This window comes from Borostomias antarcticus, assembly GCF_949987555.1.
Source record: "Borostomias antarcticus genome assembly, chromosome: 2".
Classification (NCBI taxonomy): Eukaryota; Metazoa; Chordata; class Actinopteri; order Stomiiformes; family Stomiidae; genus Borostomias; species Borostomias antarcticus.
The window spans coordinates 31,359,811-31,370,636 of record NC_140235.1 but is presented as its reverse complement, the minus strand read 5'-3'; the positions used below and the strand labels follow the sequence as shown (position 1 = coordinate 31,370,636).

Genomic DNA, 10,826 nt, shown 5'->3' with positions numbered 1-10,826 from the left:
GTCTCTCCCCATAAACCCAAAATATACAAATATTAATAGTACACAAAATGCGCACATATTTTAAATGCACAAACTTTAAAACATAAAGCCTCAAATGTAGAGCACTAAAATAAATGATATTTAATATATATATATAATGGTATTCAATCCTATATGAAACTCTGAACAGTCACAGACATTATTTTGTTTAATGGATAATAATATTTTTTCATTTAAGCCTCATTGTTCCAGGTTAGACAAACTGAGAGTAAAATCTCATTCACAAGAGACCTGAAAAGATTAATGTTTTTTCTTCACTTGTGCATAAAGGCTTTCTGAGTCGTTGGCTGCGGTCTGCGGCCCTTCCTGTCCTGCTTTGACTTCTGCGTATACCGTTGAGGTGTCGATGTTCGTGTTGGGTTTCAGTTTGGAGAAGGATATTTCACCATAATGCAACTCGCCCGCAGGTTCCTCTGATTTCATGGCGTTATTGTTGGCAGGACTGCTGGGGCTTGCATCATTCCCAGCCGACTGGCTCTATGGAACACAACAAACACATAAATAAGAATTGCCAGAATTAACTATCTTGTCAAGCAAACGCCTCATGTGGGGAGCACAGAATAGACCTTCAGACCCCCATAGTAAGAAGTGAACGTGCGTCACGAGGTATCTCACACATAAATGAGCAAATCTTCGTATCTCTGTCTGTATCTCTGTTTCCATTTTCCTCGTACACCGTTGGCCTAACAGAATTCATATTTGGCACGAGTACCGGCACGTGTCCCGAGCTGACGCTGACAGTACTGGATTTATTAATTAAGTTATTAGGACAGAATAAATGGCCAGTTAGTGATAGTGATACAAGATGTATTTATGTCAATGTCAGATAATCTTCTTAGGTACACCTGTTACCCAGTTGAGTTTAGTATAAATAACGTCCAGCTGCATAGGAGAATAGCTTTTCGGTGGCGTAGCTGGTCAGAATGGCGGCTGGGAGTCAAAGACCCAGTGTGGACAAAGTAGGGTGCCTTGGAAAACAACGCAGACAAGTTGACATTGGTTATACACCCACACAACAAACAATGATCTTGTTGTATTTACTCTGTTCCAATTCCAATTGAGAAGTGGGGTTAGTTGCATTGTGGGTACAATTATCGTTATATTCGTTATATTCACAACATAAATCAGATGATGCTTATAATAGATAATTTGATCATGTTGTAAATATCAGAGATAGAGTATAGCTCATATGTTTTCCAACCGTTACAATTGTATTCATGCCATTAGATGGGGAGTCTGTGAGATCGCATCAGACAGTCAACAATGTAGTGTTGAGTCACGCGGGAGAGGCTCTCTGAATGGCTCAGATGCATGCAGAGCTATGCAAAGCTAAGCTAAGGAGCCTGGGCGTTCCCATGGGAGAAGCAGGGTGGATGTACAGTAACACAATGGTCAGAAGTTACATATCTGGCATACTATGCATATATGACTTAAAATTAAGTTGACTCCACTTGGAAAATTAAGGCTTTACTTGAAATGTGTTTCTTGCATACAAAAAATGTTGTCGTTTATACTAGTCTTGCTTGATCTACAAAATAATCTGATGCAAAAAGTTGCCTTAATTTTTCAAGCACAATATTTTTTTGGGGACCAGTGTACAAGGTGCAGTGTTTACCACCTAAACCAACTTCCTCTTCCTGTTTTTAAAAAAAAAAGATCTATTGTACAGCAGTTCCTGTTATATATGGCATATATCATTACATGACTTGCAATATCTTCTAGAAAATATTATCACCTGTCCTTGAGTGTTGTCTGTTCTTTCTGGTTCAACATGACGTCTGGATTTTCTCCACCTAGAGGACAGAGATTTATTTTTTATTTTTTTTTAATACAAGAGCTTCAAAGCAACAACATTTTGGGATTAGGTTGCTTTCCTCACCCCCCAAAGGCAGCCAGCAGAATGAGAACTGTAATAAGAATCCCCACCAAGGTCCCTCCTATCGCCCCAAAGCCACTCTGTCCTGGAAATAAACAAACCACAAAATTCCAATCTGTGAAAAAAACTGGTAATTTCAGACATTATGAATATATTTTGTTTATGAATGCAACACAAATTTGATTTTCTTTTTCATATCAATGTAAAACAACCTTTCCTAATCAGTCTCGTTGTCTACTGCATTTACCTTCAATCCCCAGCTGAACTGGGGGTGAACGATGTTTGCCGCGACCATTCCTGGCCTCACAGTAGTAGTAGCTTCCTCTATCACTGACCGTCACCTTTAGGGTTGTGCTCTCCCCATAAGCTATCAGCTGGCTACCGTCTCCTCTCGTCCTGAACCAGGTGAAGTTGTTGGCGGGGGGGTTGGCTCGACTGGAGCAGTTCAGAGTCACGTAGCTCCCGATGGACAGAGGACCAGCCGGACTGAAGGAGGCTGAGGTGTCTTTGGGGGAAACTGAGAGAGGATTCATGAAGCCTGTATGGATGCTTAAGCTCTGGCTTTGTGGATTCCAGTATGCTGAATTAGCAAATATTTGTATTATATACTGTATATAATATATATAATATTTATATTGAGACACTCAAATCAGAAGTGTGTCGCGCACATCCCAAAATAATTAATAAGGCAGGTGCTGGACTAAAAAAGCATATGTATCAAAGAAAGTAAGAGTCCACACACTGTAGCTCCCATTCACATTATTTATGGACAAAAAATATAGATGTGACGTTGTCTGAGGAAGAGCGTTGTCGCTCGAAACGTCACATCTATATTTTTTGTCCATAAATAATCTGAATGGGAGCTACAGTGTGCGGACTCTTACTTTCTTTGGTATTGAGACACTCAGACATGATCCCTCATTCAGAACAAACCAAACAATCTTCTCAGTACAGACCATTAAATAACCTCATGTAGGCTAATATAGATGGGCTTTATATAAAATACATTTTCTCACATGAAACATTGAGCGTCATAGTTTCTACAGCTGTCTTGCTGCATGTTCCGTTCTCTACTGGGTACACTGCTGTGCAAGTGATCTTCTTCTCATGATCGCTGTCTGAGGGAGTGAAGGTCACCATGGATAGAGCTGACTTGGTTCGGTCTGGATTCTCCTGCAGTGACTGCCCCTCGGTTGTCCATTGTATTGCCTCAGTCCATGTCAGGACAGGGGGGTATGTGGGACAGGGTACAGCAGCAGAGCAGCTCACATTGACAGGAACCCCCTCCTCCATATCACCCGAGAAAGTCAAGTTGAGTGTGGGAGGTTCATCTGAAAGAAATGGCACACATGACGTCTACTAGACTCTTGGCAATGTGATGCAAGTTCTTCTCTCATACAATCAATCCAAACTGTAAAATGAGATCATCTGTTCAATGTTCTTTTACCTTTGACATTTATCGAAATAGGGGTGTCACTTGCTGTTGCCTTGAATGGATAGTTCTCTATTCTGAAGAAGTATGTGTCTGTATAATTTGTAATTAAACTGGAGAAGATTGTGGTGCAGTTTTTCTGGGAGAGGTTTCCAACTATGTCCACTGAATAGTCCTCAGTCTTACTAGCGTTGAATATTACATTGTGTGGAAATGGATCAAAATTTGGATCTTTTTTAATCCACACTCCATAAACATTTTTTGTACTATCAAATGTACTTTGATTTTTAGTGCGGAAGCTGCATGGGATTAGCACGCAGGAGCCTCTCAACGCCTCGATGTTAGTGGGCATTGTGGTGAACAGATCAGCAGCCAGAGCACCTGCAACACCAACGATCATGGTTCAAACCAAGAGAGTTCAATAAAGCCCATCCAAACGGTCTGGTTTAATAAAAGGGTTGTAACGCTATTTTAATGTATTTGCCACCTTGGTGAATAGCTGTCATCACATATGATCGCTATGCGCGGTGTCATATTTGTATATTGTTCATTATAATAACAATTAATTTGAATAATAAACGTTTAACTGAATTGAAACTCACCGGACAGAAAGAGGCCGATAAGCAACATTCTCAGATGGTATTCAAGATCACAGACAATTCTGGTGAACTATGATACCCACAAACCTACAACATAACAAGGACACGTTCAGTTTGGTACAGCACAGTGCTCATCTGTAGTACAAAGTAGAAATTGCCATGTTTTTAAAATACACAATTCATTTGAATACACTTTGCAGATCTCATACAGTAGTATGTCTTGTATAGGGAATTTGACTTAAATCTTCTGATAGACAGCATTAAAGGTAATATTTTGTACCCAATTTAGTGCAATCCTAATTACTCCAGAGATAAAAAGTGTAGACTTGCCTTAAAAATCAAGAGACAATCCACAATGATGCAAGAAGCAAACTGATGTTGAAAACCGACAATGTTCTAGTGGCAGCTGGCTCAGTCTCTAGAAGCACATATTTCAACCAACTTCCTTATTATATTTACATGAGACTATATATTCATGGTGAATTATTGCAGACGGAGAGATATTCTCTAAGCCTAAAATGTGTTCTTTTTGAAAGAACCTTCCACTCTTACACATTTCATTTGGTGACTAGATACATTTAAAAGATCTATTGATGGAGCCAAATATCTATAGATGGAGCAAAATAGGTCTCAGAAACAAATCCATCACTCACCACAAGTAATGAATGGTGTAAGATGAGGTGCACTTTTCTCAGTTATTTTTGAACACAAAGAACACATTTGGTGAGATACAAAACAACTCTTTTTATTGCCTAAACTGTCAGACTGACTTGCAACACCATCACTCAGTAGGGCGTCATGCACACCATTTCCCACAAACGTCTTTTCACCGTCACTCAAGAGCTGTCTTTGAACAGTTGTCATTCATTTTCCACAAAACTATATACGTGTTTTTTCTGGGATAGGCCTCCAATTATCTCCATTGGACAGGTGATCTGTCTTACTACTGTTGAATATTACATCGCTTGGAACCCTTCCAAACTATGGACTGTCTTTGATCCACACTCCAGATGTGGATCTTGTATTGCTGAATGTCTCTATAGAGCTATCAGCACCAATGCTTATGGATAAATCCAACAAGGTTAATTTCTTTCAAATTCAATGCCAAGTACACTTTATTATAGATGGTTAGAATCAAGGTGCTTTAGGCAACTCACATTTTCAATTTCCTCATTTGAGATGCAGTCTAGATGCACTTGTTTTCATCCCATCATGCACTTGCAGTTACAATACACAAATAACTCCCCAATCAAAAGAGTAAGCAACACGATTTTTGTGTGACTTCAAAACATGCACAATGTGGTTGAGCTTCACAAACCAAGCAATCAATTTTATTCAAAACAGAAAACAAACATTGATAAAACTCACTACGCTACTCATTCCTAAAAAGCCAGCCCATTTCTAATTTATTTTTCAACATGAAAAACACATTTGGTCAGCCATCATTTTCTAGAGCAGACCTACTTGTTCACTTCCTTGAATTCCAACACTGACTTCCTGTCGTCTTTCACCTCCTCCTCTCAACATTCTATTTGCCTTTTTTAAACTTCCCTGTGGCTCCAGTCTTCTGCTTCTTCTTTGCAGATCCCTTGATCTCAGGCTCCTTAGTAGACATGGGGAAGAGCAGTAGATTATCATACAGTAACAGTGTAAACATACTTCTGAATTGCTAAATTCATGCAACCACCCGTCCATCACCGATTCCTCACACCCACAACCCAAACAACGACGACTGATGAGCCAACGTGACAACTTGTCTTGTTGTCGTCAGTATTTCCCAGCAGTTTTCCCGTAAGCACCTTGCGTTTGGATGACAGTGATCCAGTGACGGTGAAGAAGGAGTCCAGTCGTCCCTGTGTACTGCCTTGTCTGCTCTTTACGATTTTCTTACAGCCATTGCGGATACGGTCCTCACTGTACACACACAAATACAACTCTTAAAAGTCACAAGATCCGTCATAAGACATCTCACACAGCAGCTTTGATTAGGGCTGGGTTTAACAAATCTAATGATTCAGAATCGATTCATGAATCCCAAAATCTATCTTTTATTTAATGAATGAATAAAAATGAATAGTTCATTCATTCATTCAATGATTCATTCATTCATTCATTTTTGGAAATCAGTATCGATACCCAGCCCTAGTATTGATGTGTTGCATAACTTGACAGTCATGTAATTAAGGTTACAGCTAAAAAAACAGGTTTTAGTAACACTAACCGAATCGATATTGAATCGAATCGTGATTATCGATTCTGAACCTTGTGAATCGGAATCGAATCGATTCTTGAAATTCAAATCGATACCCAGCTCTAGCTATGACATCTAACCAGAGCTGCGTTGAGGTGTAAGCACACCAGAGAGCAGCTGTGACCGTACAGTGGTGAATACTGGTGAACGTTTGATAACAAAGGTAAATACTATTGTCAATACTATTGTAAACACTATTGTAAATACTATTATACTGCAGTCATGGCGAGTCTCAGATGCCAGAATAGATCCCTGTCACACCTGAACTGTTTCTCAGAACACATGAACTTGATGAGGCCGTCCTCGTCGGGCTCGCTCCACTTCAGGTCCACGGTGGCGCAGTCCACCACGTCAGGCTCCAGGAACAAACCTCGGGCCTCCTTGAACAGCCAGTCCTCCGGGGCCGGGTACTTCTGCATGGGGGAGAGGACATTATTAGAGTTAACTGGGTTTAAGAACATTGAATTTTAGCCTTGAGTCTCTCTCCGACTGTCATGTCATGACAACAATTAAACCGCAGAACTGAACTACAACCAAACCTTAATTGGACTAATGTGCATCGGTCAATATGTAGGTGGCAATTTTTATATATTGATTTATTATTATTCAGAATAACTATGCTGAGGGCATTGTGATGAGTGATTGGATGTGTAGGTCAACTCACCGATTGGTCAATGTTGTCCAGGATCTCCTCGATGGTCCCGTGCTGTCTGATGAGGTCGATGGCTCTCTTAGGGCCGACACCCTTGATGGTGCCACAGTAGTCACAGCCCAGCAGAATACACAGGTCTATGAACTGAGACATGAGGGAGAGAGGGAGGGAAAGAGAGAGAGGGAGAGAGAGAGAGGGAGGGAGGAAGAGAGGGAGGAAGGGAGGGATAGAGGGAGAGGGAGGAAGGGAGGGAGAGAGGGAGGGAGGAAGGAAGGGAGAGAGGGAGAGAGGAAGGGAGAGAGGGATGGAGAGAGAGAGAGGGAGGGAGAAAGAGAGAAATGGAGGGTTATTACAGCGTAGCGCTGAAACGACAGAATGGTCTCCAGGGCCTGGACAGTAGACAGAGGTTCTGGAGATACCTGCTCATGGGTCAGACCGATGTCCTGCAGAACGCGACTGAAATGGAACTCCTGAATCGGCAGTTTCCTAAAACAGAAACAAAAGCTTTATCAGTAAGCACGCGGAACAAATACGCAATCACCAATTAAAAATAAAATCTCATATTACGGCTGTACTAAATGTAGCATTTAATACTGTATGGCAGCTGTGTATATCCCATATAGGAGTTATAGGAGGAAGTGTAAAGAAACAACAGCAGTACTTTGCTTCGCTGGCAGTGAGGTGTCTGAGCAGAACGCCGGTTCCAAACGTCAAACCATCCATGTCCTCTGTCGCCGTGGCAAAGACCTTTCCCGCTTTAACCAGGGCAGCACAGCTGGCCTCCGCCTCACAAGGAGCCTAGGAAGAAGACTTCAGCTTAGTTCACTCAGTACTCAACTAATAGAACACCAGATTCACAAGTAGGGAAGGAGCCTAGGAAGAAGACTTCAGCTTAGTTCACTCAGTACTCAACTACTAATAGAACACCAGATTCACAGGTAATGCAATTTAGCACACTTTGGTGTAAGTGAATGTCCAACTTGAGGGAGAATAATTCAGCTTCAAAACAAGTGACACAACAAGAAGAGATGCAGCCATGCGGCAGAGAGGAGTAGGACGCGAGGACAGGAGTAGGACGCGGGGACAACCTCGACGTACGGCACCCCCATGAGCGTGAGCAGCTTTTTGCATTCGTCATTGTGTTGCCTGGTGACCTTCACCAGACGCTTGGTGAACTTGTCGATGTTCTCTTGCTCCCCTGGTGGTGAAAACAAGTATTGGTCAATGTACTATATAACATTACATTACAGTACAGTCATTTAGCTGACGCTTTTATCCAAAGCCACTAGCAATAACTGCATTTAACATATGTAATGGTAGCCTGGAAGCCAGACATCTGGCTTCCAGGCTAATGTCATGGTGGGTTTGAGGTGAATGTCCTCTTGGGAGTAAAACAAAAGTGTCACTGCCTCTTCCTGTACCTGCTTCCTGAGCTTGGGCAAGCAGTTTCTCTGCCTCTGCCCTCCTCTCCCCTCTCTTCTCCAGCTGTAGTCACAAGCAGAGAGAGAACTGTCACCCTTAAACATTTGGACTGAAAGTGATGCTCGCTCAAATGTGTCTCCTGTGGTTAAAGTGATACAAGAACACAAGACAAGTCCTGAAGAGAAAGAAAGAAATGAGACAAGCTCTGTGTGTGATGGCCAGCACACACCTCTCCAGACTTGAGCTGGGGGGGTTTGCCATCAAACACATAGACCGGCTTGATGCCATTCTCCAGTAGGCGGATAGTCCGGTAAAACATCCCCATCAAGTGGCTGAATAAGACAAGACAAAGCTATTTGTAAGTGACAAGACAGAAGACCAGGATAATTTGAAAATATTGTAGACAGTCTAACAGTTAGCTAGTATTCATTAATTATTCATAGTACATGGTGTGGACAAGGCGTTATGACGTCACCTGGTAGTCTCTCCGTCCTCGTTCTGCAGCACATTCCCCTCCTGTCTGACAGCGATCAGGAACTGATAGATGCACATAGAAGCATCAATAGCTATCTTTCGTCCTGTAACGTTAATAGAACATCACGTTAAGCCGAAATGCAAACAAAGTGAAATTCCCTCACCCTGCGCGATATTCGAACTAGCTACTGGGTAGGCCCTGGTAAAGCAAGTGCAGCTCACGTTACCAAAGAAGTTCTTTATTTCTTGTTCTTTTATGGCGCCCGGTGCCTGGTCGGCAATCAACTTAGCGAGTCCGTGAATTCCCATTACGGCGGAGTGCTGCAAAATAACCTGTTGTACAACCAAGTGTCGTTGTTGGAATCAGGGTGCACATGCTGCGAAACAGGACATGCCGGCTGGTACCTAATCTAACAAAACTGCTGTTGTTATCTACGAGCCGCCATGTCACTCTTTTCATATATTAACTGAGATTATAACATTATACGAGATTTCTTATGAACGGTAACCAAATCATTTACAGTGACTCACCCTTCTACTCAGCGTGGCTGTTGACTTGATTGCAGCGCGGGAACGTCTGTAGCTTTTGCGCGAAACAACGAATTATACATCTAGACATTACCACAAGAGTGCTCGAGCACAGCACCGTAGGATATCGTTCATCGATTGCGCGTTGATGATTTAGCTGGCCTTGTTTCTGAAAAGACTGGAGAAAGGTTCGATTGGTGCGATTCAGGGAAATCCGGTAAAGAAAAAAAAGAAAGAAATAATATAAAACTGCTTTAACAATAAATACTGTATATAATAATTAGGTAATAATTGTGTAAACATTATATATTGTACATTATTTTTTATAAACTAATTTATGAAAGACGGACAAAAGGTACCGTGAAGGTGTTTTTTTTCCTTGCCCCGCCCACTCCGGAAAAGTCTATCGTCGTTATTTTCATGTTTTAGGTGACGTGGAGTCGGTTCTCTTCTCTCAGTCCTTTTCATGTGTCTGTTAAAGTACGATATATACCTGGATCGGTGTATAATCATATTTAAACATAGCGGAATATTAAAGATGTCCTCAAATATTTAGATTAATTTCTAGCAATACGGAACAGAAGAGGAGTGAAGAGGCTAGTATTCTTGGGCCTGGAATCTAAGGAATCCACCGCGGACAGGCAGGTTTGGTGCGATCAGTAGCCCAGTGGACCTGTGCTGTATGATAGCTTTAGCTAACATTAGCTAGATCTTGCTGCAATAGATGCCGCTATTAGCTAGAACGTCGCATTGTATTAAATAACATCGGCTTCATGATCAGATATGATTTCTCTACTGAGAATGTAGTGGTATTGTTGTTGTATGTAGCTGCAGGAGGTCAGGCTGTGTGTATTCAAATAGTATTCTACCATTGAGACAATTCAAATGCATAATTTTGTCTTTTACATTGCCTGTTAACATGTCCTTAGTTCCTGTCAGTGTCTTGGTGACTTGACACTTGACCTCCAGCTCTGCTATCTCAGGACGTTGTATTCTTGGACAGAATATTGGCTCGGCATGAGTTCTCAGATTTAATGTATCCTATTTCTTTCTGACAGGGATCAAAATGGATGAAGTAAACAGTCTTACCCCAGGAGGAGGTTCTCGGATGTTGAGCTATTGCGCTTTGGTCCTGTGCCTTTGGACACAGTTGGTTTGGGCAGTAAGCTTCAAACAAGGGGACCCTGTTACTCTTTATGTTAACAAAGTTGGGCCTTACCACAACCCCCAGGAAACATATCATTATTACACACTGCCTGTTTGCAGGCCTAAAGAGGTGGGTGTGTGAATATTACGACATTACACTACAGTATATCTCAGAGATAGCTTAATGTGAGTCACGCCAAGCTAAATTATAATGTAGTAATAATAATTAAATATTATTTCAAGATGTGAGTTACATATTATAAGTCACGTTGGATAAAAGCACCTGTTAAATGACTACAGTGTAAATGCATGGTGGATAGGTTTATTCCTGATTAAATGTATGGTGGATAGGTTTATTCCTGATTAAATGTATGGTGGATAGGTTTATTCCTGATTAAAATCGTATT

General features: G+C 41.4%; 3 protein-coding genes across 5 annotated transcripts in view; 1 reads left to right on the top strand and 2 right to left on the bottom strand.

Moving 5' to 3' along the window:
* Nucleotides 1-232: 232 nt before the first annotated feature.
* Nucleotides 233-3,699, bottom strand: LOC311322325 (uncharacterized protein; the record flags this gene model as incomplete). Its single annotated transcript, XM_084454396.1, has 4 exons — nt 233-241; nt 373-516; nt 2,251-2,432; nt 3,363-3,699. The coding sequence occupies 4 exons, from the start codon at nt 3,697-3,699 to the stop codon at nt 233-235; spliced, it is 672 nt and encodes a 223-aa protein (XP_084310522.1).
* Nucleotides 3,700-4,779: 1,080 nt separating this feature from the next.
* Nucleotides 4,780-9,319, bottom strand: fen1 (flap structure-specific endonuclease 1). The gene is made up of 12 exons (XM_084458933.1): nt 9,277-9,319; nt 8,973-9,078; nt 8,747-8,849; nt 8,501-8,603; nt 8,271-8,334; nt 7,938-8,047; nt 7,511-7,647; nt 7,269-7,335; nt 6,862-6,993; nt 6,459-6,610; nt 5,746-5,860; nt 4,780-5,549 (listed from the first exon to the last, which is right to left on the bottom strand). The coding sequence occupies exons 2-12, from the start codon at nt 9,052-9,054 to the stop codon at nt 5,475-5,477; spliced, it is 1,140 nt and encodes a 379-aa protein (XP_084315059.1). The 5' UTR covers nt 9,055-9,078; nt 9,277-9,319; the 3' UTR covers nt 4,780-5,474.
* Nucleotides 9,320-9,701: 382 nt separating this feature from the next.
* tm9sf1 (transmembrane 9 superfamily member 1) overlaps nt 9,702-10,826 on the top strand; it is a 7,250-nt gene continuing 6,125 nt past the window's right edge. For 2 of the 3 annotated variants that reach the window (XM_084458896.1, XM_084458898.1), the window contains exons 1-2: nt 9,702-9,914; nt 10,332-10,549. In XM_084458896.1, the coding sequence (XP_084315022.1) occupies nt 10,340-10,549 (210 nt within the window). In that variant the 5' untranslated portion in view covers nt 9,702-9,914; nt 10,332-10,339. Of the gene's footprint in view, nt 9,924-10,331; nt 10,550-10,826 lie in introns of all 3 variants that reach the window. The other variant, XM_084458897.1, reaches the window with a different exon arrangement.